Source organism: Opisthocomus hoazin, chromosome 23, assembly GCF_030867145.1.
Source record: "Opisthocomus hoazin isolate bOpiHoa1 chromosome 23, bOpiHoa1.hap1, whole genome shotgun sequence".
In the NCBI taxonomy this organism is placed as follows: domain Eukaryota; kingdom Metazoa; phylum Chordata; class Aves; order Opisthocomiformes; family Opisthocomidae; genus Opisthocomus; species Opisthocomus hoazin.
In genome coordinates, this window is record NC_134436.1 from 6863286 (window position 1) to 6887910 (window position 24625).

A 24625-nucleotide genomic window follows, 5' to 3' on the forward strand; every position below is an offset into this window, starting at 1 on the left:
TTTCTGCAGCTACTTGAAACCAGAGACGCATTTGTGTGTGCATTATCTGCTGTGCTAGTCCTCTGCCTTTTACTGTTGTGGTGGTTTTGAGTTTTCTTTTTCCCTAACTCATTTATCGTTTTATTGCTTATGTTTGCTGGAGGATATACAAGCAACTTGAAATTCTCAAGTCCATCTTAATCTTGTATATAAGTGCTAACTGCTAACATACTAAGAGAGGACCAAGCACTCCTCTCAGCTTCGTTGGCGTTTGGTCCGTACTGAGCTCTCAATGTTCTTCCTGTTCCCAGTATCCCAAAGCCTTGTATCTTCAGGGTTTTTAAAGTGACAGTGATCTCAGAGCCAGAGAGGGGAGGAGGCTGGAAGGCACCTCCAGAGATCGTCTCATCCAATCCCCTCCTCAAGGCAGGGTTAACTACAGCAGGTTGCTCAGGACTGCACCCAGCTGGGTTTCCAATATCTCCAAGGACGGAGACTCCGCAGTTCCTCTGGGCAGCCTGTTTCAGCCTTCAGTCACCCTCACAGTAAAATTTTTTTCTCATGTTTAAGCGGATTTTTGTATTTTTTTTGTATTTTGTATTTCAATTTGTGCCCATTACCCCTCATCCTGTCACTGGGCACCACTGAGCAGAGGCTGGCTCCATCACCTCTACTCCCCCCCACCAGGTATTTACACAGTGATAAGATGCCCCTGAGCCTTCTCTGCTGCAGACTGGACAGTCCCAGCCCTCTCAGCCTCTCCCATACACCAGAGGATCCAATCGCTTAACATTCCTTGCGGTCCCTCAGTGGACTCCGTCCAGTCCAGTAAATCCCCATCTCTCCTGTGTGGGGGAGCGCAGCACTGGACGCAGCACTGCGGATGCCTCACCGGCACTGGGCAGAGGAGAAGCATCACCTCCCTCACCCCGGTGCGGATGCTCAGCCCGGGAGGCTGCTGGTCACCTCTGCTGCAGGGGACACAATGCTGGCTCGTGGCCAGCCTGACCCCCACCACCTCAGCAGGCTCCACCAGGACCGCAGGAACGCTGTGCAGCTTCGCTGCTCTGAGATACAAGTGAAGCAAACGTGGTAGAAAGAGGCATTATCTTCTACTAGGCCCACTCAAGATGCTGGAAAAAGCAGGCAAGAAGAATCCCAAAAGCGAATGAAGTCAAAACACCATCAATTAGGGAGATCAGAGAAAACAATTTCTAATGAAATGTACAAATAATCTGTGGAACTGCCCCGAGCCACTACAGAAGCAAACGGCACAAACCTCATCGGCAATCCAGAGACACTCCAGTGAACAGGGAAAGCTTCTGCAGCTTTACTGATAGGATTGAAAATCGGAGAAATAGAAATCTTTATCCTGCAGGACACGATGCCTGGCTCACAGCCTGCTTAGACAAAATGCCCAATTATATTGGATTAAGTTTTCTCATTCAAGCCAAACAAATGATCTCTTCCTCTACAAACCCACAACACTGTCCACTCCCAGAGACAAGGTCTTGCACCTGATGGACCACTGATCTCAGCTTTGGGGCAATTTCTGTGCTACTCCTGGCTTTAGTGATTCAGGTTCCCCATTTTCATTAAAACATGGAATTAAGCCATGTACCTGTGAACAGTGCTACACTATATATTCCAGCTTTGCTGCTCACAGCTGGAATAACCACAGCAGCCACTGGTCCAGCTGCTTGCACCCCGGACCCAGCCACGAGCAGGGTACGAGGGCAAGCAGCACAAGTGGAGCCGTGTCCTGCACCAAAGCTGGAAGGGTTCAGCACAGGCCGCTTGAACCTACTCTGCCAGGACCCACCACGTGCTTACTCCTAGTAACCGATCTCTGGAAACCCCGCACTTTAGACACGACCTGTTGATTTTATCTGTTCTTATAACAGTATACATGCATGGTTTTGCTTTTCGTTTACAACAGCAAAGCAGCCTTGGATAGGCGTGTGAGCTGTTTAGCTAGAAAAGGCTATACACATTTTCTTCAAACTACCTGGAAGAGGACATTTGCCAAGATAACAGTGTATTTGCAGAGGTGTGGATCTAGCCCTGTTATAACTATTTTTTCAAGCCCTTGTTTTAGCAGCAGCATTTCACTCCTACATAAATCCTGAAATATTCAAATAAACACACAGATAAGTATAATAAATAATAAGATAACAGTAGATTATAATCTAATAATAAAATAGATAATAAACCCTTTACTTAATAAAAGCTAGATGCAGGGCTATCAAATGGAGCAGTTACTCCTGAGCATCATGAACAAGGTGCCCTGTGGCAGAGAAGGCAGCCCCCACAGCGGGCTGCGTCAACAGCCACGCACTGGGACGAGCGATCCTTCCCCTCTGCTCAGCACTCGTGTGAGCTCATCCAGAGTCCTGCGGCCAGTTTCGGGCTCCCCAGTACAAGACAGATGTAGATACATTAGAGCGTGGTCCAGCAGAAGCCACCAGGATGGTCAGGGTCTGGAGGAGATGCTGAGGGAACAGGTGGGCGACACTAAGGAATCCATCATTTAGCAGTGATTAACTTCTAGTTAGCTCACAGACAAAGAACAATTTCAGATTGTATTCAAGCCCAGCATATACTAGTGTCTCATTGCTGACAAGGTGTAGTGCTCACAGTGTATAAGACGCCAAGCAGCCCGCAGGCACACAGGACCAACATGCCGCTACCACCCCTGTTCAGAGACCCAGGGGGTCCTCCGGGCACCAGTCTAAAGGAACAGCTGCAACTGGCTGAAGTCAGCCAAACCCAGCAGTATTGTTCTGTAATGCTCTTTCCTGCCAGGTAAATAGTGACTAAACGGTGTGAAATTCTATGCTGGCTTTGAAAATAGCTAAGAAAATCAAAGGTATTTCTTCCAACTTGGTCTCTGCAACTGGGTGCCCTACTAACCATCAACACCACATGGATAACCAGAGCCAAGAGGAGATAACTCTCGGAACACAAGTTTTGCTAAATGCGCTGAACGACCGCTGCCAGCAGGCATCAGCAAGATCGAGTCCCACTGTAAATGTTCAAATGTGGGGCCAGGTGCAGGACTTTCACCGCTCACGAACTCCAACAAAAAGCAACTTCTTCCATCCGCTAGAGAGTTGAGCCAATCGCAAGACAACGAAGTACCACAGAACAGATACATTCAGCCAAAAATTATCTACGCTTAGTGGAACCCAGCTCCAGCTCCCAGCTTTCTGGTAGGTGGGTAAGATACCCCACGGTGTCACAGCAGCCACTGTGCCCAGCGCTTAGTGTTCACCTCTCATGTACTTCCCAGTGCCTAAACACGACTCTCGCAGCTTCAGGTGTGACTCAAGGCTTAGACAATTACACACTCAGGCTTGCATTAGAAATAATATCATCCATATCCCAAACCATTGCACAATTACGGTCGCATTACAGTAACACAGGGAGGTGAACCGTAAATAATGTACACACACTCTAATGTAAAATTTCACCCTAGATTACCTGTCTTGTGCCAGGAACACAGAATTTTACACTTGGTCACAAACTTGCCACAATCAAATCCCCTGCACAGCCTCTGCCCATTTCTCTTTAGAGTAATTACTTGATGTTTGATAGTTCCTAAGACAAATTTTGATTTAAAGTTCTAGAAAATCCATACTAGCTTGCAATTCCAAAGTGTATATGTGAACTGAGCAACAGATCCAGTGGAAATAGAGACCTACCCCAGAAATACTGAGAGACTGTCAGATGCAGAGGTTTTGGCAGGGAATATTTCCAAATAGCAGAAAGACTTGCCGAAGTTACACAGTCTTTCTTTTTATTTTCTAAACAATACTCATTCTGTATGGTGTGGACGTGCCCCTAACAGTGCTTTTAACTTTCTGCTCAGCAGCACTCTGAAATTTTTAAATTAACCCTGAAGGAAACTGAGGAAAGCTCAAGCAAACGCTACATACACCAGACCTCCTGAAAAATCAGCATTTCACAGCCAATATTTATGGATTTAAGGATTAAAATCCCTGAGATTGCTGCTTGCTTTCTCATTTTTCATGAGCTGCTTCTCCTTTCCTGCTTTATGAAAATATCCTGTTTTTCCCCCCCTCTTGATAATCTTTATAAAACACACATCATTAGTACTGTACACTTGCTGCTGGATTACAGAATGTGCAACGTTGCCTCTAACAATACTTTCTGAGAAAGAAACCACAAGGGATTGGGAAGAATTTGCTGTGTATCTACATTTCATTCCCTCCTCGAAGGGTTTACAAAGCATGGGATTTGGGAATAAACAGGTCTCTTCTGCAAGTGCTCTGCATATGGAGCCACCGAGTTTCTCCTCCTCGTACACGCCTGTACGAAGGATTAGAAGATTTCAGATGCTTTTCACCCCCCAAGCCCCTCCACAGCAATTTCCTCGTGCCCACACCTTTCCTACACCACCTCACATCCCACTCTCCTCTGCAAATTACACCTCACGTAAACATTGCTGGGTTACTTGCAAGTAGCACATGTTCATTTTCTCTTCCCCTCCTAAAATAAATTTCTCCCCTAGCAAATACACAGAAGGGACAGGAAAAGCAGAAGAAGAGGTCTTACCTTTTGATGGTCTTCTTTGTTTCGTTTGTAGAGAAGAGAACGTACCCATTACAGCACCCATTGCAAAAGCTACTTGTGAGTTTTTGGGGAGGATTTATTTTGGATGGGGGGTTTTTTTCTATTCTTCTCACCCCGGCCCCCCCCCACCAGCGAAGAAAATCTCTGTGAAATGCCCCCAAGAAAAAAAACAAAACGGAGGAAGTCAAGAGAAGAAAGAAAAGAAGAAAGGAGGAGGGAAAAAGCGAAGCACTGCAGCTCAGCGTTCAGCAAGCGTTAAGCTTTGAGGCTTTTTTTTTTTTTTTTTTAAGTCAACACACATGCACTGACTCACAGCCGGCTGCACTGTTATTATTCAAAACAGCTCCCCATCAAAATTTAAATGCTAGGTAGATTCCCTCAGACCAGAGCTGGCAGCAGATGCATCAAAATATTTACTGGAGCACAGCCACATAAACACACAGGCTAATTCTTCCTCCCGTTCCCTTCTGGCTCCAACCAGCAGCCTGTAGGTCTGGCGAGGGAGCATCAGGGCATCTCTCCCAGTGAATACTAAACTGGAGTCCTGTAGGCACGCTGAGGGTCTCCTGGGGAGGCCAGGGCTTTGGACGGGTACCAATTCGGAATGAATGGAAATCTTCTGAGTGGGAAACGATAGTGAGCGAGGCACCAAAGCCCCAGCTGCGCGGACTGCGTGCTCCTACTAATTAAGAGTCTGACAGAAAGGTAGGAAGCAGCAATCTCTAACAGGCTTCTTGAGCAGAGAAGTCAGGGGAAAATGCGTAAGTGCAGTGGGGGAAAATGGAAAATTTCACTAGAATCCTTTTCCTGCGCATCCTTTCTCATGCACCAGGAGCACGTGCAAGACAGTTGTTAATAACTTCTTCTTCTGCAAAGTATGTATGGACACATCCTTTTTAAGGATATTAATACAGCAAACTCTCCAAACAAAATTCTGCAAATGTCAGGTGGCTCAGAGGAGGTAGGACAATTCCCAGAATTTTGTTCAGTTCCTTTATATTTCAAAAAAACATCTACACAGCTTGTGAAGTTTTCTCAAAAGGTAGGATAGCGAGTGCTCAGGTACAGAAAGAGTTAAATACACCGAGGCAGCCATCAGAACCAGAATTAATTTGCTATTTGCACACAGTGACTGAGATTAAAGCAGCATCTGTGCAAATACTCTATTTGTCTGAAGAAATTCATTCCTACACCAAAGACCACAGCACCTTGTCTCAACAGGTTTCCCCAGCTTTCCTCTCACTTTGGAGTACAGACTTCACCAGACGCAGATCCCAGGGCCCCCAGGATCAGAAGCTGCACGGCATCGGTGTCCCTGGAGGTAAGGGCCCGCGTTACCTCCTGCTCACACGCTGCCAGCAATGCTGTTCTTCGCATGCACAGGTGTATTTGCATCCCTAGTGTACACCAGCCAAGAGCTTTCAGTCAGTTGCTAGTTGCAAAAGGCATTACATAAAATAATATGGGTGGGTTTTGTTTTTTTTTTCTTGTTCTACAACTCAAATCACTTGAACTTTCTCTGAGGAACGTCTGAGGTCAGGTCTGGCTTAGATACCAAAGTCCTGAACTGCAACATACCAGTTTGCAGGAAGGTGCAAAGCGCCTGAGGCTTGGGGCACACAGCCCTGCCGGGGTCATCGTGGGGGGACCCTGTCCTGGCTTGGCCAACACTGCCTGGCCCCCCCAAATTCCTCCCCGAGGCTGGCCACGGCTGTGCTCCCACAGCCCCTGGGCTCACAGGCTTCTCCGGCTGCCCGGATCCAGAAGGGAGTTCTCTCAAACTAAGGGGATCCCTACAAGGCACTGAAGAGCTGTATGAGACTCTTAAGCTCTTTTATACTTAAATATTTATATTTGTTTTATAAATATTTAATTTGTGTTTACACATTAAAATATTAGGCTAGAGCGCACGTGTGGAAAATCACTGCTTTTGGTATTTGTGCCCACAACAAAGGCTGCAGGGTGACCAGAGGCCACAGCAGATGCCCCTCAAGTAGCAGCGGCTGCTTCACGCCGTGGTTGCCAAGATGAGAAACCAGCAGATGAAGACATTCCAGAATATGCAATTTCTCATGCGAACAGGGAGCAAAGAGAGATGGTGGGGCTCCTGTTCGGTAGGCCAGGTTTGCATCCCCTTTGCCACTTTGGCGATACATCGCTGCTCTTGCTGAACATGGGTGCCATGACAGACCCCTGCAGGCCCCAGGGCACGAGCTGCCCTCCTACCACAGAGTGATCACCCCTGGATCAAGCCTTCGCTGGTGGGTGAGGGCCGAGGTGGTCCTGCTGACCCCGTGGCAGGAGGTCTCAGTGGCATCTCTGGACACATCTATTGGCATCAAGATAAGTAAAAGCAGCCTATCACCAAAAGTGGCAGCTTCTGCTGGCATGCTGTGCTCCATCATCTGCTCCCAGGCATGATGTCTCCAGGATATCAAAGACAAATGGAAACCTCCTCTGTCTAGGGAAAGTTGTCGGTAGAAGTAGTCTTCTATCACATCATCCACTTGCAAACTACGTGTTGGTTGACTCATGCATTGGGAAAAACATTGTTGTCCACCCAAGAGGTCCAAAGCGAATGGTTACAAAGAACTACATGCATTATGAAGAGACACCACAGCAAAAATGACCTAGAAAGTAGCTGGCTTCAGGATTCCTCCTGACATCAGCTGGATCCCAGCCACGCAGAAAGAGCTTGGCCTGGGAGTAACAGATTAGGCTGCCCATATGGTGAGATACCTAGAAAAAAGTAATTTAGGAAGATAAAATTGCACTACTGATGTTGTGCTGTTGTTTACTTGAAACAGCATGGTGTGTGAAGGCGGAGGTCAAATGTGAATATTCGGTTTTCTTTGAGACTTGAAAGAAAGAAAGATTTGTCTTGGCTAGAAACCAGTATTGACAGATCCCTATGAAATCATGGGGATAAATGGTTACATGTATTTTTGTTTGTATGACTCAAATATACAAGAACGAGGATGAGAAGAGGGACCATGTCAGTGGCCTGGGCAGACAAGAACAGAATCCCAGATCACCAGTTCAAAAGCAGCCTCTTTAGCTCACAGCCAAAAATCAAGGCCTCAGAGGAACAGAAGCATCATAAACACTAATGAATTAGGGTATTCGCCACAGCAGGCAGGCATTTGCTTTCTCCAAAGATGACCATCCACATTTATCATCCAAAGATAGTACTCGAGACGTAAGAAGTGCTGATGGCCACCCTCTATCCAAGGAGCTGGATATTTCTCAGAATATTTCCTTCACAGGCAAGATGAAGACTGAGCTCTGACCGTGATGGTGAAAGGCACAGTTCTAGCTGTGTGGGTACCAAGCCAGCATCCTGGCTAAGAGCTGCTATCAGACAATTGGAAGTACCTCGGGGAAAGGAGATTCTGTACTGTGCCCAACCTGACTGCAGCTCCCAGTACCAATCCACAGTGGCCCAGAGCCCAGCCACTGCACGCTTCCCAGCGCCGTGAGCAACCCCAGCTGCACGTCGCGGGGCTCTCACAGTTTTACACACAGTTCTCAAGCACTTGTTTGCACAGCTGAAGGCAGGTCCCGCTTCCCGGTGCCTGCGCCATGCCTAGACCCATCCACTCCCCCACAAGGTGTTCACCCAGCAGGTGACTAGGGTGACAACCCCAGCAGTCACTGCTCAGGAGGAGACAGCCCCTGTGGGAACAGGTCCGAATGCTTCCCGCAGGCGATGGGCAGGCCTGTGCTAGGCACGCATGGAGACAGGAACACACAAAAAGCACCCATCGGGGTACACCTCTGCCCCAGCAGAAGCCTGCGTACCTACTCAGCCAAGCACTCGATGCTGGGTGCTGATCTCCTGAGCTACATCAGCAGGGCAGATGTGTCCCCACGGGTCACTATCAGTGATTAAACCCCATTCCATCCTTTTACCACTACTGTATACCATATCGTAATAAATTCTGCCTACTAACAAAACCACGACCTAATGCTATTCACTGACCCTCTTCCTGATTTCTTTCCACCTCTTACCTCTATGCTATTGCTTTTAAGAAGCATCTGCGAGTCTTTGAAACATCAGAGCAAAATACACAGACACTGGAAGTGATGTAGGTGCTTAACTGTTGGATGTAGCCAGAAGGTTTGGCCAGAATAAGTAGTTCATTATTTTTAATGAATGCAAATACAGCATCTCCAATTAGGGAGCCATAGCATCAGCTAGCTGATATTGGTACGGGACGGAAATCTCCTCAGAGCAAGGTCACAAGAACTGGTACAGCTCTGCTCCCTGACGCAGGATCAGGTCCTCTTCCCGCTAAAGACAACAACTGGTATGAAATGGAGCCAGACCACACTTGCATTATATCTATCCTGAACTACGCGTTTCTGGTATTTTTGTGGGTATATACAGGAAAGTAGAGGGGGAGGTTGATTTTTTCATCGTGCAGAAATGTGGACTGTTGCCAGGAGAAAACACCCTCTCTAAGTACAGTATCTAGGGACATAATCTCTGGCTGATCAGCTATCTTCTCCTACCAGGCAAAGCTGGTAAGGTCGATCTGTAGGGCTAGGAAGGGAACACCTCAAACATACTCCGATTTTAAAGCTTAGGGCATTGGTGAAATTCATTCTGATGTATGATTTTTGTCTCCCAAAAAACAGCAATGAGCATTTGCATAGTAGGAACACAAATGAAACCTGGAAACGGCCTGTTTATATGAAGCCCTTTTCATTCGCTCTGTTTCTATCAGCTTCAAGTGGTTCCAGGTAGGTTCTGCTTTAAAAAGGCTAAACAGAGCTGGAATTGACTGATTCCTGTTCCTTTCTGGGTATTTTAGGAATGAGACCTAGGCAGCATTGGCCAGAGTTTCTTTCTATGTGCTTAAGATTAAGGGAATTTCATTTTTCCTTTTCCATTAACTAACACTTGTTTCAGGGAAGCATTTTACATTTATCCAACAAGGAGTGCTTGACTTTCAAGCAAAGGGGACTTTCTGGTCACTTGAGCAGCTACTGGTTTTCTTGACGCCAAATGTAAACTGAGGCCTTCTGACAAGCAACTGAGAGCGTACAAGTAGCAGACTGGGAGCTGGGATGATGCCACATGAGCACCGACATGGAAATGCCAGGGCTCCTGCTTGCAGCTGTGTCCTCTCACTTGTAGGTTGGTTAGATGTTCAAAATTGGAACCCACCACCCCAGTTACCACTTGGTGCTCTGGCACAAAACCACCTCCAGCCATGGCATCAAGCTGGGTCCCCCCAGCAGCACAAATGTGGTTGCTCCTGTGATACTCTCAGCATGGATTCCTCTACGATGGACGGCAGCTGGGGGTAGCAGGAGACAGGAGTTTTGCACTGATGGCACAGGCACTGATATGGCAGCCCCCTTGCAGAAGCTGCCCATGCAGCAGGAGAGCTGCCCACAGGCTCTTTCCCTCTCTTCCACCTCTCTGATTTTTAAAGGAGTTCATGAGACACTGAGACTTGGCTATCTGAGAGGGGGGACGACAAAAGCAAGAAGGAAAATATTCCTTTTCTAAGAGAATGAAATAAGAGTTTCTGTTGCTTAGCAAATTTTTAACCAGTTGCTGTCCTCAGCTGTCTGTGCCAGAACACCCTCTGCCAAGCGCTTTGCCTGACCCTAAGCCCAAGCCTGTGCAGAAGACCTGGCAGGAGCTTTTATGGGCTGCAACCTGCCCGATTGCCGGAGTCACTGCTTGCTTGGGTGAGGAGTTAGAGAGAGCACACCTAGCCCACTATGCTGGAGCACTCCAGAGGGTCCCCAGCACCGCTGAAGGACTCATCCTTCAGGTCATCTCCGTGCTGAGGCTCCAGGCAGCAGCACTCCACACAGTCACAGACCTACTTAAGAAAGACCAAAGTGCAAGAGCACGGTAGGAAATGAATAAAAATAGCTCCAGCTGGACCCTGAAGAGAAGACGAAGAAATCACCATCACGGCCATGTGCATAGAGCTTGGGATGCTGACAAGCCTCCATAGTGCAGACCTTCCCCCCCCCCCAAGACTGAACCTCCAGCACTCCAAGGAGCAAGAGAAAGGCGAATGCACCATTTCTCTTTACCAGAGCAGTCATCGTTTTCCTTTCTTTATTTCTCTGCTATTATTAAAAATAATTCTTTGATTAGCCTGCTAAGGTTTCAGTTACACTAACCGATACATTTAAGGTGTGTTTGTTTACTACAAATCTATATTGCTGACTTTCTGAAATTGTCCCAGTTCAAAGCAGGAGAGCAGACAGCTAAGAAAAGTCCACCTACTGAACACACGCACGCAGAGACACTGCGAAGACCTACAGGGATAAATCGAAGCAACGTTGGACAATCTGCCCTGCACTGGAAACCAGCTTGATCACAGAGAGACTAAGATTAGGAAGTTTTTGCTGTTCTGTACCTGTCAAAAGTGTTTGAGGATCTTTGTGGGCCATCACATACTTGTCATCAATGTAGGGATGTATCAGATCTTCCTACTCTACATTTTCACAAACTCAGAATTCCCCACATATGTATTTTTTTTCCACCACCTCTTTTTTGAAATGTTTCTTTCAAAACAGCAACGACACACAATAGCCTAATTTCTTCCTCCTTTTCTCCACTCATGAGCCATTATAATAAATGGGGATGTTTTCAAAGACATCTTTTGCTCTCTGTAAGGACAAGGTAGCAGAACAGGAGCTATTAAAAAATTAATTACTGCACCTTTACAGGCCCAAATCATATTGTCATGCTAGCTAGCTTCACCAGATCTTAAAAGCTAGAGGTCCTCCCTTTGGTTTTGATGGAAATATATTTTTCACGACATGAAAGCCAGTGAATAATAATGCTGAGAAATCAGATGGAATAGATGAGGCTTAAAGCTTTAGGATCATCTAGATTTTCATGTAAATAAGGCAGTGACAATATTAAAGCGTTGGAAAGCCACTTGCTTTCCAGTCTATAGCACACACAGCTACGCAAAACAAAACAAAATAAATGTAATGGTCGCTTAATGCACCAAACGGGGAACAAAACGCCAGGCACTGAGGTCTGAGCAATAAGGCGTGCTCCTCCTCTTTAACATCCCAAGAAGGAGAGCGGAGAATGGAGCTGGCTGTTTGCATCCATCTGTTCAGAGCAAGCAGTCAAGCATCATTCTCCTGAAATTGAGATCAGATGTCCCTGCTCTGGCCTTTCTTATTGCAAATACCAAAACAGATCACCGCTGCAGCTGCACATAGGTATGCACGGACATACACGTTTGTGTACTTAAAAGAAATAAAAAGAAAAAAGAACAAGGTATTGTTCAGCCTATATGAGGCAGCACAGTGAGAGCTGAAAATAAAACTACATTATTGTCTGCTAGTTCTTCTTTGTCATAGTAATAAAACTGGGCAGAACACCACAGAACAGACCTAATATTTGCCCTAGGGATGTCACACTCAAAAAATGGATAACTGAGAGCTCAGGAAAGGAATACTTCACATTTCTAGTGACAACTTCAGCAAAACATGAGGTAGATACTGGTTAATATCTTTGGTTGGACTGTTTCTTCTGTAAACAGGGGGAGACTGTTTCCAGATTAAAACTTGAAAGAACAGCAGACGGGTAAAACCTGAGCAAAGCACTTGTCCGAAGAGTGATGTGGAAAAATGCCTGGTGGCAGAAGAGGAGGGATGCTGTGGGAGCACCAAGCAGACTGGTCCTGGCACACGCTGCCAGTGAGAGGTTGCGAATGCCAGCAGACGGGCAGCAGGGCACTGTGCTGAATCTGGTAAAGGTGACGACAAGAAACTTCAGCTAGGCAGGAGGCAAGAGAGCCAGGAGATGGTGAGAAAAGACTGATGGCATTGATGTGCCAAAATAAAAAGGGAGGTGGTGAACAACAGTGATGTGAACCCATCTGGTGAAGGGATGGTGCTGAGCAGAGGCCAGCAAGCAGGAATAGCAAATGGCTGTGCTGCTTCCCAAAACATGAGACTTCGGCAAGGAAACTGTCAGTAAAATGTGGCATTTAGCTATAGGGAAACAGAAAAACTGGAAGAATTTCATAACAGCATCCATCTGGGAGGCGAAGAAGGATGAGGGTCAGTCCTGAAACCAGGCTGCAGAGCCAGAGTGCTCAGAGGAGGGGCATCTGGCACAGCCAAGGATGCCTGGGAGGTGGCTGCGCGTGGAGGAATCAAGGACGGCAACCTTTTGTTCTCAGGATGCCATTACAGTAGTGCCTGAGGATGAAATGCTCACATTTCAGTAATGAAAACCATCTATTACCCCATGAAATCTACTTGAACGTTGTGCCAAGTGAAGTCTTGCCTTCCAAAATTATAAAATCCAGACTTGAGACACTTTAAGATGGTTTGAAGCAGAAAACCCTGAGGAATATTATTTAGCACCATCAGGCCAAAGAGAAGGCGGAGACACCACCCTCACCAAAAGGAGTTACCGTCATTTGAAAAGTAGTACATGGATGTGATTGTAATGTGTTAAGGCATCTCTCATACGGAATGAGAGGAGGGCTTCTTAAGGGAGTTTTGGCAGCTGGTGGTAACAGATGATTCCCAAAACCTTTTCTCTTTGCAGGAAGAGAGGTCAGGGCAGAGATGCTGCATCACACTGTATCCCACAAAGCCCAGTAGTGACTGGCCTGTGTAAAGGGAGTACGATAAACTGGCTGCCAGGTAGGCATCTAGTCCCGGTCCCTGCGATGGCACTGACAGCAGAGATGGCAATATTCACAGAATAGGCACTTGTCTGCTAAACTCACTGCAGGGAACATCAAGCAGCCAACACCAAGTACCAGGGACGCGCACAAACCCAAAGCTCAGTAAACCACCTTCTTGTCTTAATACAGGAGCATTTCTATCACATCCACGGTCTCTATGAACTTTACAGAGGAAGCGTACAGCCAAATAAAGAGGCTCAGAGGGATACACATTGCAACCAAACACAGAAAGAGATCCCAGGGAAACGTGCCCTGGCCACACGCGTGATGACAGGGACATCTCTCCGCACAGCTGGGACAGGCAGTGCCGGAGCATGGCATGTGCTTGCTCCCTCGCTCACACACCCAGCATCAGCTCGGTGCTGTTTGAACTTACAAACTCGGCAACAGACAGGAATTCAGTGGTGGTTGGTTCCCAGAGGCATTAAAGCAGATATGTCAAAACTATATAAAGAATGTGAACAATAAATGTCAATCCGTGTTAACAGCCAGTTTCATTTCTGTCTTGTGATAACGGTCAAAGAGGCGTCACTGAGAAAGAAAAAGCAATTTTTAATTATTCAGTATTCCCATGAATGACTGATAAATCGACTCCAAACGATTCTACAGTCAGTGAGTTTGCTTTAGGGAACAGAAGAGTGTAGAGAAGACACTCAGATCATCCTGGATCTCTCCTTTCCTTTAGCTTTAATGCACTTCAAAGACATGTGCCAAACTAACCACATAGAATTCAGGTCATTGAACAGATGCACATACCGCCGGGTAACTAACCGTGGATAGTTAACTAGCTATTTTTGTTTCACATTTCACTTCTCACCATAGCGTCTTGTAAAAGAGAACAAGAGCAGCCATTAGACACCCGTTGGTGTTCAGCTTGTGTCAAGTTAAATCACATCAGGCGAAAAATATGCTAAATAAGACGATATTCTATTTGCATATTGGTACTGTTTTATTCAGAGTGTGCTAGGAACGCATCCAGGCAGAGATGCTCCCCTGGTCAGGTCCTGCTAGAAGGTGCTCCTGAAAAGTCAGAATTTTTAGTTTTCTAATCATTAACGGCATCATGTTTTAACTGAAATGACACATAACATTCTTTGCATCACTTAATAACTTTCAAAATAAACACGACTTTCTCAATGACCATTCGTAATTTTATGTTTATGTTCTATGTTGTCAGTTTTCCTGCTGGAGGAAACCCAACAGGATTATTCCACTAAAATGTTTGCTGTTTGAAGCTGCATAAAACAATACATTAGAATGGAGATTAGCTTGGGTCCCAAACACAGAATACCCTGCACACCAAACATTCTCTCTGAGTTTTCCATCCTGCAAATGCACATCTGACACTCCATCTGCACAACCTGCCTGCAGTAAATTAAGAGGTGGGTTTTGACACAGAGGTGCCCCGCAGTACATTAGCATCACTCGAGCACATTGCCTGGGAGTATTCTGATTCGTTGTTAATGTGTATTGAACTACATCGCTTTCGTGCAAGATGGAGCAGACTCTTCGCTGTGGACTGGACTCAGCAGGCTTTGAAATTAAGGTGTGGCACCTGCCCTGAATACCCAACTAAAACCAGGTTATGTCCAATACCCTGCTATAGCTGCAGCAATCCCGGACAAAAGCAAGCTTAGGAACAAACGTCAGAAGTGAGCAGGGCAGGGTTTACCAGTATCCATGCAAGCAATCATGGGGAATCACAGCATCCCTATGGAAACCTCAAGGTCGACGACATGTGCAGTGATTACTGCCAGCAGTAAATATGCTGAAGTCATTCACCAAATTAAAACTAAGACTAAATTGCACCAGAAAGATCATACTCCATACTTACATATACAAGTTAAAATCACTGACATTTTCAATAAATGTTTTCAGGATTGATGAAACCCTGAAATCCTAATGGGAGCCAAACCCTACCTTCTGCTGACCAAAGAAAAACAGCAGTCTTTCTGGAAAAAGAGTTTGGAAATTCTCTTTGTTAGGCACCTAATTTTCATCTAGATTCAGTTGCATTAATACACAGCAGAACTATGTAGAACTACAAAGGTGTGATGTCAAAAATACACTGTTAAGACACTCAAAAAACCTGACAAATTTGAAGGTCTCTGCATTTTGCAGAGAATCACCTGTTTTGGGGAATAACTGGAGTGTCCCTGTAATGTGTTTCTCTCACAGTACCAGTGAGTGTTTCCATCTATAACTCCATCTTAACTCCATTTATGTGAGAGAATTCACATTAAGGTCGCAGTAGATGAGGAATGCTTCCAATAAAAGGGATATATGCCACTCCTATAGTGCTGGCTGGTAGACTGAATTATTATTGTTACAATTACATAATAACATTCATCTTGATGCTGAAATGCTCCCCAAATCACATCACTGCTGATAGTTACTTTCAAATTCTGTCCAATACACCAATATAGATGCTCTCTGGAGTTATTAACTAATTAAAAATATCCCATTTCAAGATGTGCCAGTGGTAGGGTGGAGACAGATCCGAGACAAACTGCGGCACTGCTTCCCTTTCTGGCAGCACGCTGCTGTGTGCAACAACCCTGACTACGGCAAATGGACCCAAAACTCAAATGCAGATATTCAGGTCAGAGTATCTATGTTATTTTTCATTTGCTCAGTTGAGGCTATCTTCAGAATTAAGTATCAACGCTTTTTGGAACATATCGCTTGTAAGGTGTGAGTTGAGCAAGCCAGGCTGCTGGAGCGGAATTTCTCGTAGCCAGCTGGAGAAAGGAGCAGCGCACCAGGCCAGGTCAGGAAGCCATGCCGATTTCACAGACACGCAGGAGTCAGTCCTACGTTTCCATTCCTCATGGACACCCCCAAACAGATATATACAGACAAAAGAAGAACTTGCTGTTTGCAGAATAAAATTCCCAAAGCAAACTGAGTTGCTGTCTTGTCCATCGGGTGCTATCCACACATGCAGAAAACTGTACTGCTATTTTTGCCTCCCCCCCCCCCCGATCAGCATCCAGAGCACACCTTTCAGTAGTCTAAGAAGTTGACCCACACTAGATTAGTGCAAGTACTATGCAAAACTCTGTTATTGGTTACAGGAGACTCATTTCAACACACACAGATAGACTGCACATGCACTAAGAGTAGGCACTAATCCCTGGGCAAACCAGGTACCTACCGCAGCAAACACCTTAGTAGCCAGCTGTTGTCTGACCTCTTTGGTGCTCTTGCAAGAAAGCCCGTGTTCTACTCCTGTGCTGGACAAGGAGCGAGAGATTAATGCTCCCATAAATCCCCTCCTCAATAAAACCCTGCTGCTGATACATACAGAGCGGGAATTTTTGCATCTCTGCAGAGTGGCAGAAAAGCTACACAGACCTTCGTAACACACAGTGTACATTAACTAGCCAGACAACTACAGCATTGGCAATCTTCTCACGAAGCTGATGAACAACTACTCATCAGACGCATATCAGTAAATTCCAGTCAGCCCTTTGTTTTCTTTCCAGGTCCCCTCCATTTGGCTTCTACAGAAGACTTATTCCTTGGTTAAGATTTAATTCTTGCCAAAGGAATGACAGCAAAAACATTAATAGCAAACTTATAAGAAATAAATCTTTAGCAATCCTCTTTTGTGAGCTATGAAGTTAGTCGTCAAGATTTCATTAATCTAGTGGAAAAAGCCCTGGCATAAACCAGCCAGCAGAAATCTAAGACATGCAGGCTGGTTCTGACATTTAGACTACAGCACCATTTAAAAAACTGAAATACATATTAACTTATCTCCTTAATGCATCTAGACAAGAAAATCTAATATTTTCCTGCCCTTCCACATGGAAAGATAAGAAAGATTCCAAATTCAGAAACAGAAAAAAACGGGAATAAAGGTCCACTGCTTCTAATCTTAGTGGTGTCACCAGCTTCATTACTGTAAGATACAAGCAGTAAAAAATACTCAAATAAAGTCATTCTTCGTTCCTGCTGTGAATATCAGAGCACTCCAGGAACATAAATCCGAGACTCACCTAACCACTTACAATAAAACACCTACTGGGTTACACTGACCTTTCCCACCCATCTAATATGGGGCAGGCAAACTAAACAAAACAGTGTCAGGTAATAACTTGGAATTATTTCCAATGACACGGGAATGAAAAAAAAAAAGAAACAAAGGGAAAAAAGGGATCCCTGTTGCACCAGGATTGGTCCAGTTCTACCAGAATAAATTTTGGGGAAAGTCACAATGACAATTTCATAAAGTGCTGAAATTTGAGCAAGTGTTACACAAAAGTTGAGCATATTCTGTATTTTTTTTGGCATAAATCTTCAATATTCACTTTAAATATACATTTGTGGGTAACAAAAAAAAAAAATCTCTGAAGTCTCCTAGCTATTTTTCTCCTTGCTGTCATTTACATGAATATAAAGACTCAGATCCCAAATTGAAATTTAAATTATACTTTGCCAAATACTTAAGATATACCTAACCACGCATATAGCCATTGTTCTAGAAACTGGATATAGAAAAATACATGTATATGCACAGGGGCAGGCTTACCCTCGTAAACAGAGCTCTTGCACGGATGCTCACAGCACTAGGCAGTGAATATACAGATCTGCTTACGTGTTTACATATCCACAGTGCTGCACCATCTATATACGTGAAGCTGATTCTCAGTCCAAAACACCTGAAGAAGCTGTCTGCAACTTTAAGTTGAATTAAAAGTCTCACCTAACCAGCCCAGGATCTGGAAGATGTACAGGTCCCAATCACCGTTCTTTCAGCACTGAGCTGCTGTGGAAGCAGCGCTCGTGTCAGGGCTAAGCTGAAGCCGAGTCCAAAGGGGCTTTTCCACTCATCTCGACTTTGCATATCAGCTCAATTTGATAGAGGTTATACAGCTACAATATGATACATTTTACAGCAGTAGGAAAAAAAAAAAAAGTAATGAAAAGCATTCCTCATAATTTCATTTCTTTTCAAGCTGGCAAATATGCAAACCTTTCTGGCTGCAAATTCGTGCTGGTTAGAGAAGTGATGCACCATAAATCTAAAACATTGCGACGTGTGTTCTGGTTGTTACAGCGCCATTCAAAAGCAATTCCTCCTTTGTTTCTTGATTATAAGTGTTTGTTAAAATTTTTTTTCATACCTTCCTGTCACAGTCAAAATAGCTGTGCCTAGCATTTAAATTATGGTATTCAACAACCTTGCTTATGCTAATTGATACTAAATATATTACTAAGGCATGGATTAGCACAACATAAGTATTCACACGTGAAAATGACTGGTCCAGACAGAAGCAAGGGAGATCAGCAGCAGCACAAGCATTAGAAATTGTTCCATCGGTACACCCAGTCCAACATTAATAACATTTAAAAAGGGATGTCGTATATTAAATGTGCTGTACCATGTCACAGATAAAGCTGAAAAAGTGCTCACTGCTTTGGTGATGAGCAGAAAATCTCTCCATTGGATGAAGTTAGAGAAATTCATGGGCATTAAGGGTAGAGACTAAGTATTGCTGAGAAAAGCTGTTTTCCACTAAGAGCTTACATTCCCTGTCCCTCCAAGATGCTGACCACAACTCAGAAGCTGGGAAAGGAAGGGGTCCAGCTCTAGAAAGCAAACTTCATAAGCAAAAAAACCATTACAAGTAGCAAACTTGAAAAAATTTTAGATAAATTCTACTCGTGAATCAATACCTTCATATTTCACGTGCACCAATACCAAATCTTTCCTCCTTTACTAATCAGCACCCAAGTATCTGACCCCCACTCTTTATCTTGTGCTCAATCTAGCGGCCGAGGTCTAACGCTACCTCACATCTGCATTCTTGATGCTTACTTTGCCTCAGCTGCAGCCCGTGTCCAAGTTCAGGCAGCAATATGATTGGAATTCAACTTGTACCAAAGGCAGCTGAAAGAAGGAGCACGGGGCTGAGCTGCAGAGCATCACGCTGGGAGGATGAGCGAGACAAAACACCCGACAGGCTGGTTAAAGCCAGCCTTTGCCTCTAGTCTCTCACAATCAGACTTGCCCACAAATGGTAACAGCACATTAAATATTGAATTGGGGCGGGGAGAGGGAACGCACACAGAGAATGAAAGAAAAAGCAGGAGAGGACAACTGAATATCTTTCTTTTTTGAAATTATTTGGTCCTTGGCCCATGTGAAATTGATTCAGCATCACTTCACAGAAGTTGTCTTCCTGGAGCACTGGGAAGCATCACAGGCTCATTACGTTTTGGCTGCTCGAGGTGAGTGTGATTTCCTCCTGCATTTCCTCCCCTCCTCGCGGCAGGTTTCTGTCTTTCTGGCATCTGACCTCCACCTTGCCAGGGGAGCACCGAGGCTGAGAATTCATCAAAACCCCCTGAGAAACGGCTGCTGCTTTTGTCAGTAAATTTCTTCTTGAAGCCCCGCTGAATTTTTCAGTGACCTCTTGTTCCTTTTGTGCCTGAAAAATTTCAAGTTCTTTCACTTTTTCTGCAATCTCTTTTTCTCCCTTCAGCTTTGCTTTGCAGTCTTCTCCTACATGGTGCTCAGCGTCATTCTATGATCTTCTTATCCTTCCTTTGGAATTACATCTGAGGTCTCCACTCACCCAAACCTTTCTGAAGCTGTTTTGGGTGGTTGAATTTTCTTCATGGTTCAAAAAATAATAGAGATTTCAGCAAGCAATTCTTTTAAATGTGTGGTTACCAACCTCAAAACTACAGTGTAAGTTTGGGGTAGAAGTTTGGATCTATTCTGTACTGAACGACCTTTTTTTTTGTACATCTATTGCAATTCTGTGCATCTAGTACTTGCACAAAAGCTCTTGGCTGGTGCTTCTGAAGCCAAGAGAATAAGGATTTACTGACAAGTACCTCTTGAAAATAGACAAATTGCAGAACTAATGGGATGAAAATAAACAAACCTGTTTTTCAAGTCTCAGTGCAGACACAAAAGATACGGTAACTTAATTTAGACCTACTACGTGTTAAGAAAATGCCACAACTCTATTCTTTTTGAACTAGTGTCTTTGTTATACAAGTCAGATGTGGGTATCTGGAGCAAACTGATTTGAGTAAGTGACTGTCTGAAGGATGTGCTAGAGAGACTGCCATGACGCAATACCTTGACAGCACTAAGTAATGGGAATAGAAGCTTTGTCTTAGCAATAAAGGGCTGAAAGGAATTAAGACTTTCCAAACACCAAACCAGGCTTTTTTGTTTGTTTGTTTTTCAACACTGACTTAGTAAAACAGGGAATTGTTTTTTCCATTATGGCCGACTCTCTCCTGCCCCGACTGCAGCCACCACTCCAGCACTGCTCCTTCCGCTCTGCGCAGCCTCAGACACCCGGGCTTCTGCACGCCTCACCTCAGGATTGCTCTGGAGGACAAGGCTGAATAAAACACTGTTGGCACCCCTCCAAATTCAATTCCAAAGGACACCTAAACCTCCCCTTAATTTCCATGTGGTGCTGCCTTACAGCGAGTTTCATTAGCCTGCCAGGGATTACAAACTGGAGCTCAAGTTAACACGACTGCTAATATATTTACACTGCATGATTCAAACACTAGTTGGTGGTGCAGCAGCTCTCGCATAAGCTAAATTAATTCTGCAGTAATTAATACAAGCAGGAATGGCTCAGGTTAACTCAGCAACAAAAACATAGCCCACAGGACAATTTACATGAACGTGCTTCAGGCAAGGAAACGAGTAAAACTCTTCCTTGTGGGTAGGTGACTGGGGCTTCTTTTCCCAAGGTGAAGACGTTCTGGCCTTAAAAATACCGCTGAGAAGATTAGGGGACTTGTTAAGGGGATATATCTGCTTTTCCCTTCAGAGAAGGTGGAAATGCCAACTTGTGGCAAGAGGGGAGGGAGCTCTCATTTGGACGGAGCCTGATCCACGGCACACTGCCTGCCAGGCGAGCCCGCACGCGGGCAGCCGGGAAAGCTGGATCAGGGCATAGACCCCCTACATGATCACGCAGGAAATCACGAGAAAGCAGAATGAATGCAAACCACTGCTGTTTTGAACATGTAAATAAGTCTCCAAACGTGCCCTGCTTCTCCCTCCTCAGCGTACACAGGCTCCTTGTGTGGTAAGTGCTGTTTTTCCTGACTGCCAGAGAAAAGACTGAAGTCTTGAGAACCACCTCCTCCAGGCACGCCAGACCCTTAACCAAGGATCGCCCGGCAGAGGCATTTCACTTTCCAGTGAATAGTCTTGACCGGCATTAATACTGTAATGAGCTGTATTTTCCCTCCTGATTGCATATGCAATCAAATATTCACTCTCACTTTCTGTTTAATGATAGTGACTCCAAAGAATTCAGAGAGCTATTTTGATTGCAGTATTTTCTAATTGTTTCCCTTGGGAGGCGGAAAGACTTTAACAAGATGTTGTATCACGGCTTCATCACTACTTTGAGGTACTTTGAGATAATATGCAACTTCAGATGTACCACAATTAGTCCCTGCAATTAATACTTCCCTTTCATTTTTTGCCATTAATACCATTTTCCTACAGCCTTGTTAAGTGCTGTAGCCTGCATTTATTCCACCACTGATGAGTTAGTGAACAAACCAGTACAACAGACCAACATAACTTGTCTTTTCTATAGTATTACAGCTCACCACTGATTTAAATCCAAAATACCTGGACTTGTTGATTATGAGTTAAAGACTGTTTCAAGTCTAGGAATGATGGGATCAACACATCCCATAGGGCAAGATTACGACTGCACAAGGGCTGTTAATTTTGCTCACGTTTTTAAAGTTGTCATTTGCTTTTTCCCCAACTTGACTTTCAATATAGTAGACCTATATTGGGTTACTACTTATATCACTTATCGAGACCAAGCCCAAACCATGAACAAGTAAATAACAGACATGATGTTGCTTTCTTCACTGCATAAATGACAACAGCAAAGCCTGCCATGTTTACAGAAACCAAAACCACGTTTATCTCTGTGATAATCTGTCACAAAGTAAAAAAACATTCATTTTACCCCCCCAAAACCCCCAGGTAATTGTTAGCATAGACAGGTTGTCTCTTCTATCCTTTTGTCTTTAAGGGATCATGTTTCAGCCAGGTAACAATCTTTTTAGCTTATTAAATAGTAATGGGTCTCGAAAAGCTTGATAGTTCAGGGCAGCTTCTTGGGGAGCCACCTGTATCAGAAGTGGAGGTGAGGGGAACGGAGCAGCCTTGGTCAATACAATGAAGGTGCCCATTGAAAGCACCCAGCCTGTAGGCCCTTGGCATTCTGCAACTCGTGGATCATGCTCTACTTCAGGTTCAGTCCTGTGGCAATATTTTATAAAAACCCCTATTAAGGTGGTATTCTTAGGACTTCAGACATCAGTTTATTTTTAACATGTGCTCTGCATCTTCAGAGTATAACGGGATAAGGACAGCCCTGAGATCTGTCACTTGAGGGCCTTTTATGCGTAGGCAATGCGCTGCACAGCAGAAGACGCACACAAGGAAGACGGGAGGTGGCCACCGCATGTGGTGAATGCTGACAAACCCTTGTGCTGCCGGCGTAATGCTGCAATGCAAACGTGCGCACTAAGACCACGCCAGTCAACCGCCCTGGCACTTACATCTTCTCAGATGTGATAAGGCAGCAGCATAGACCCGCATATTCAACTGACATATCATGAAACCAACATTCACCAAGAGACTTAGTTCTAAAATCCAGCTGAAAACTCCTTGAAAGCAAATTTGAAGACCTTCACTCACACAAAACAAATATTTCAGACTTGCAGAAGCTTCAGATTAACTAAGCCTAACACTGGTGGAGTGCAACTCTAGCATGTTATCGACCTCCAAAACAAGGAGGGCTGCATTTTCATCCGCCTAACACTGGATTATCCCTTAAATAAACAATCAGACCTACAGCAAATTTATTCTCCCTGAATAACTACATTGCTAACAGATGGTCTTCAGGGCTTGCAAAACAAGATAGAAGCAAACCGCAAAGCCAACAAGGTACAGCTAACACCCTCCTACAACTAACTAACCACATCTCAGAGCAAAGGGTAGAGAGTGTTTTGCCTAAGCAAAGAAACTTGGAAATTCATCAATTCTGACAATGCCGGTAGCCAGCAAAGATGCACAATCCAAATCATATCATGCATTTACATTAGAGACTTTGGACAGTATGACTGGCTCGAGTGTGGGATGTACTTTTGTGAGTGAGATATTAAGGGAAACCAAATAACCTCTCAGTCTTAGATAAAGACTCTTGGAAATGTGCTGTGTTTCTCCTCATTGACATTACCGCATTTCAGTCTTCTCAGGACAGCAGAATTCTTCAGTAAAACATATCCCTTTTGTATAGCTAATGCTAGCACACTTATCAAAGTTAGTTGTGTTTGCAGATAAACACAATTTGTGAATTTAGCTAGCATTAACAGAGATTTCACCCAAGTTACTACACTATGCCACTACTAACATCCCATTAATATATAACCTAGCATGATTACTTTCTTTTATTTCTAAAGTTTAGTCCATGCTGGTACATGGTGGGGAAGTGCTTTGCACATACAGTTCATATTCTTCTCCAGAAACAGTGCCAAGGGATAGGATATTACAGAGTCAGGAATATTTTTCTCAAAATATCTTTCAATATAAATCAAAACATACAAGAACCAGAACCACAATGCCATCAATTTCAGCATCTGGATTTGATGAGAGAGGTCAGTGTGAAAACTCCACAGGAAAACTCTCACTATTCGCCCCATTTATTGTGCATGCAGATTCTCTGCTGAAGTTGCTCCATCCTTCTGACAGTTATTTTTATGCGAGCTGACCAGCACCTTTTAATGTGCTTCAGAAACACAGCAGTAGCAGAGGCAGAGCAACCTTGGCATGCCCACAGCCCGGCTGCAAACAGCGGCCACAGCTCTGCTAAAGACATTTCTGTCCTTCGTCCCATCTGCCCGCAGTCCACCCCTCCTTTCTGGCTGTGGGAATTTCTGCAGCAAGGCTCTGCAGAGAGCTGCCCAGCTCAGAGAGCACTGCACGGAGACAGCCTTGGGCTCCGGCGCTCAGCATGGACATTATTTCCATGTAGCTGCTTCTCTGTAATTATAAAAATGTCAGCTCAAAATTGCATGGCAGAATTTCAATTTGATTTTAGTTCTGTGGAAGACGATTGTGGTTTTTTAAAAGTTCAATTGATATCAAAACAGCCTAGAAAGAGCAAATGTAATTAAAATCTTCCAGGAACATTGTGGTTGATTACAAGTTTAATCACCATCAGCCAGTGAAGGAAACTGCAAATACCACCTCCACTGCTATCAGAAAAACAACTCAGCGGCTCCTGCCACATACAGCCAGCTCCTGATTTGATCATGTCTGTATT

At 44.6% G+C, this 24625-nt stretch overlaps 1 protein-coding gene across 3 annotated transcripts in view; it reads right to left on the bottom strand.

Moving 5' to 3' along the window:
* KCNIP1 (potassium voltage-gated channel interacting protein 1) overlaps positions 1-24625 on the bottom strand; it is a 434928-nt gene that overhangs the window by 273320 nt on the left and 136983 nt on the right. For 2 of the 3 annotated variants that reach the window (XM_075442140.1, XM_075442138.1), the window contains exon 1: positions 4558-4834. The exons of the other annotated variant lie outside the window; for it this stretch is intronic. In XM_075442140.1, the coding sequence (XP_075298255.1) occupies positions 4558-4618 (61 nt within the window). In that variant the 5' untranslated portion in view covers positions 4619-4834. Of the gene's footprint in view, positions 1-4557; positions 4835-24625 lie in introns of those variants that run through there. 3 annotated transcript variants of the gene reach the window in all.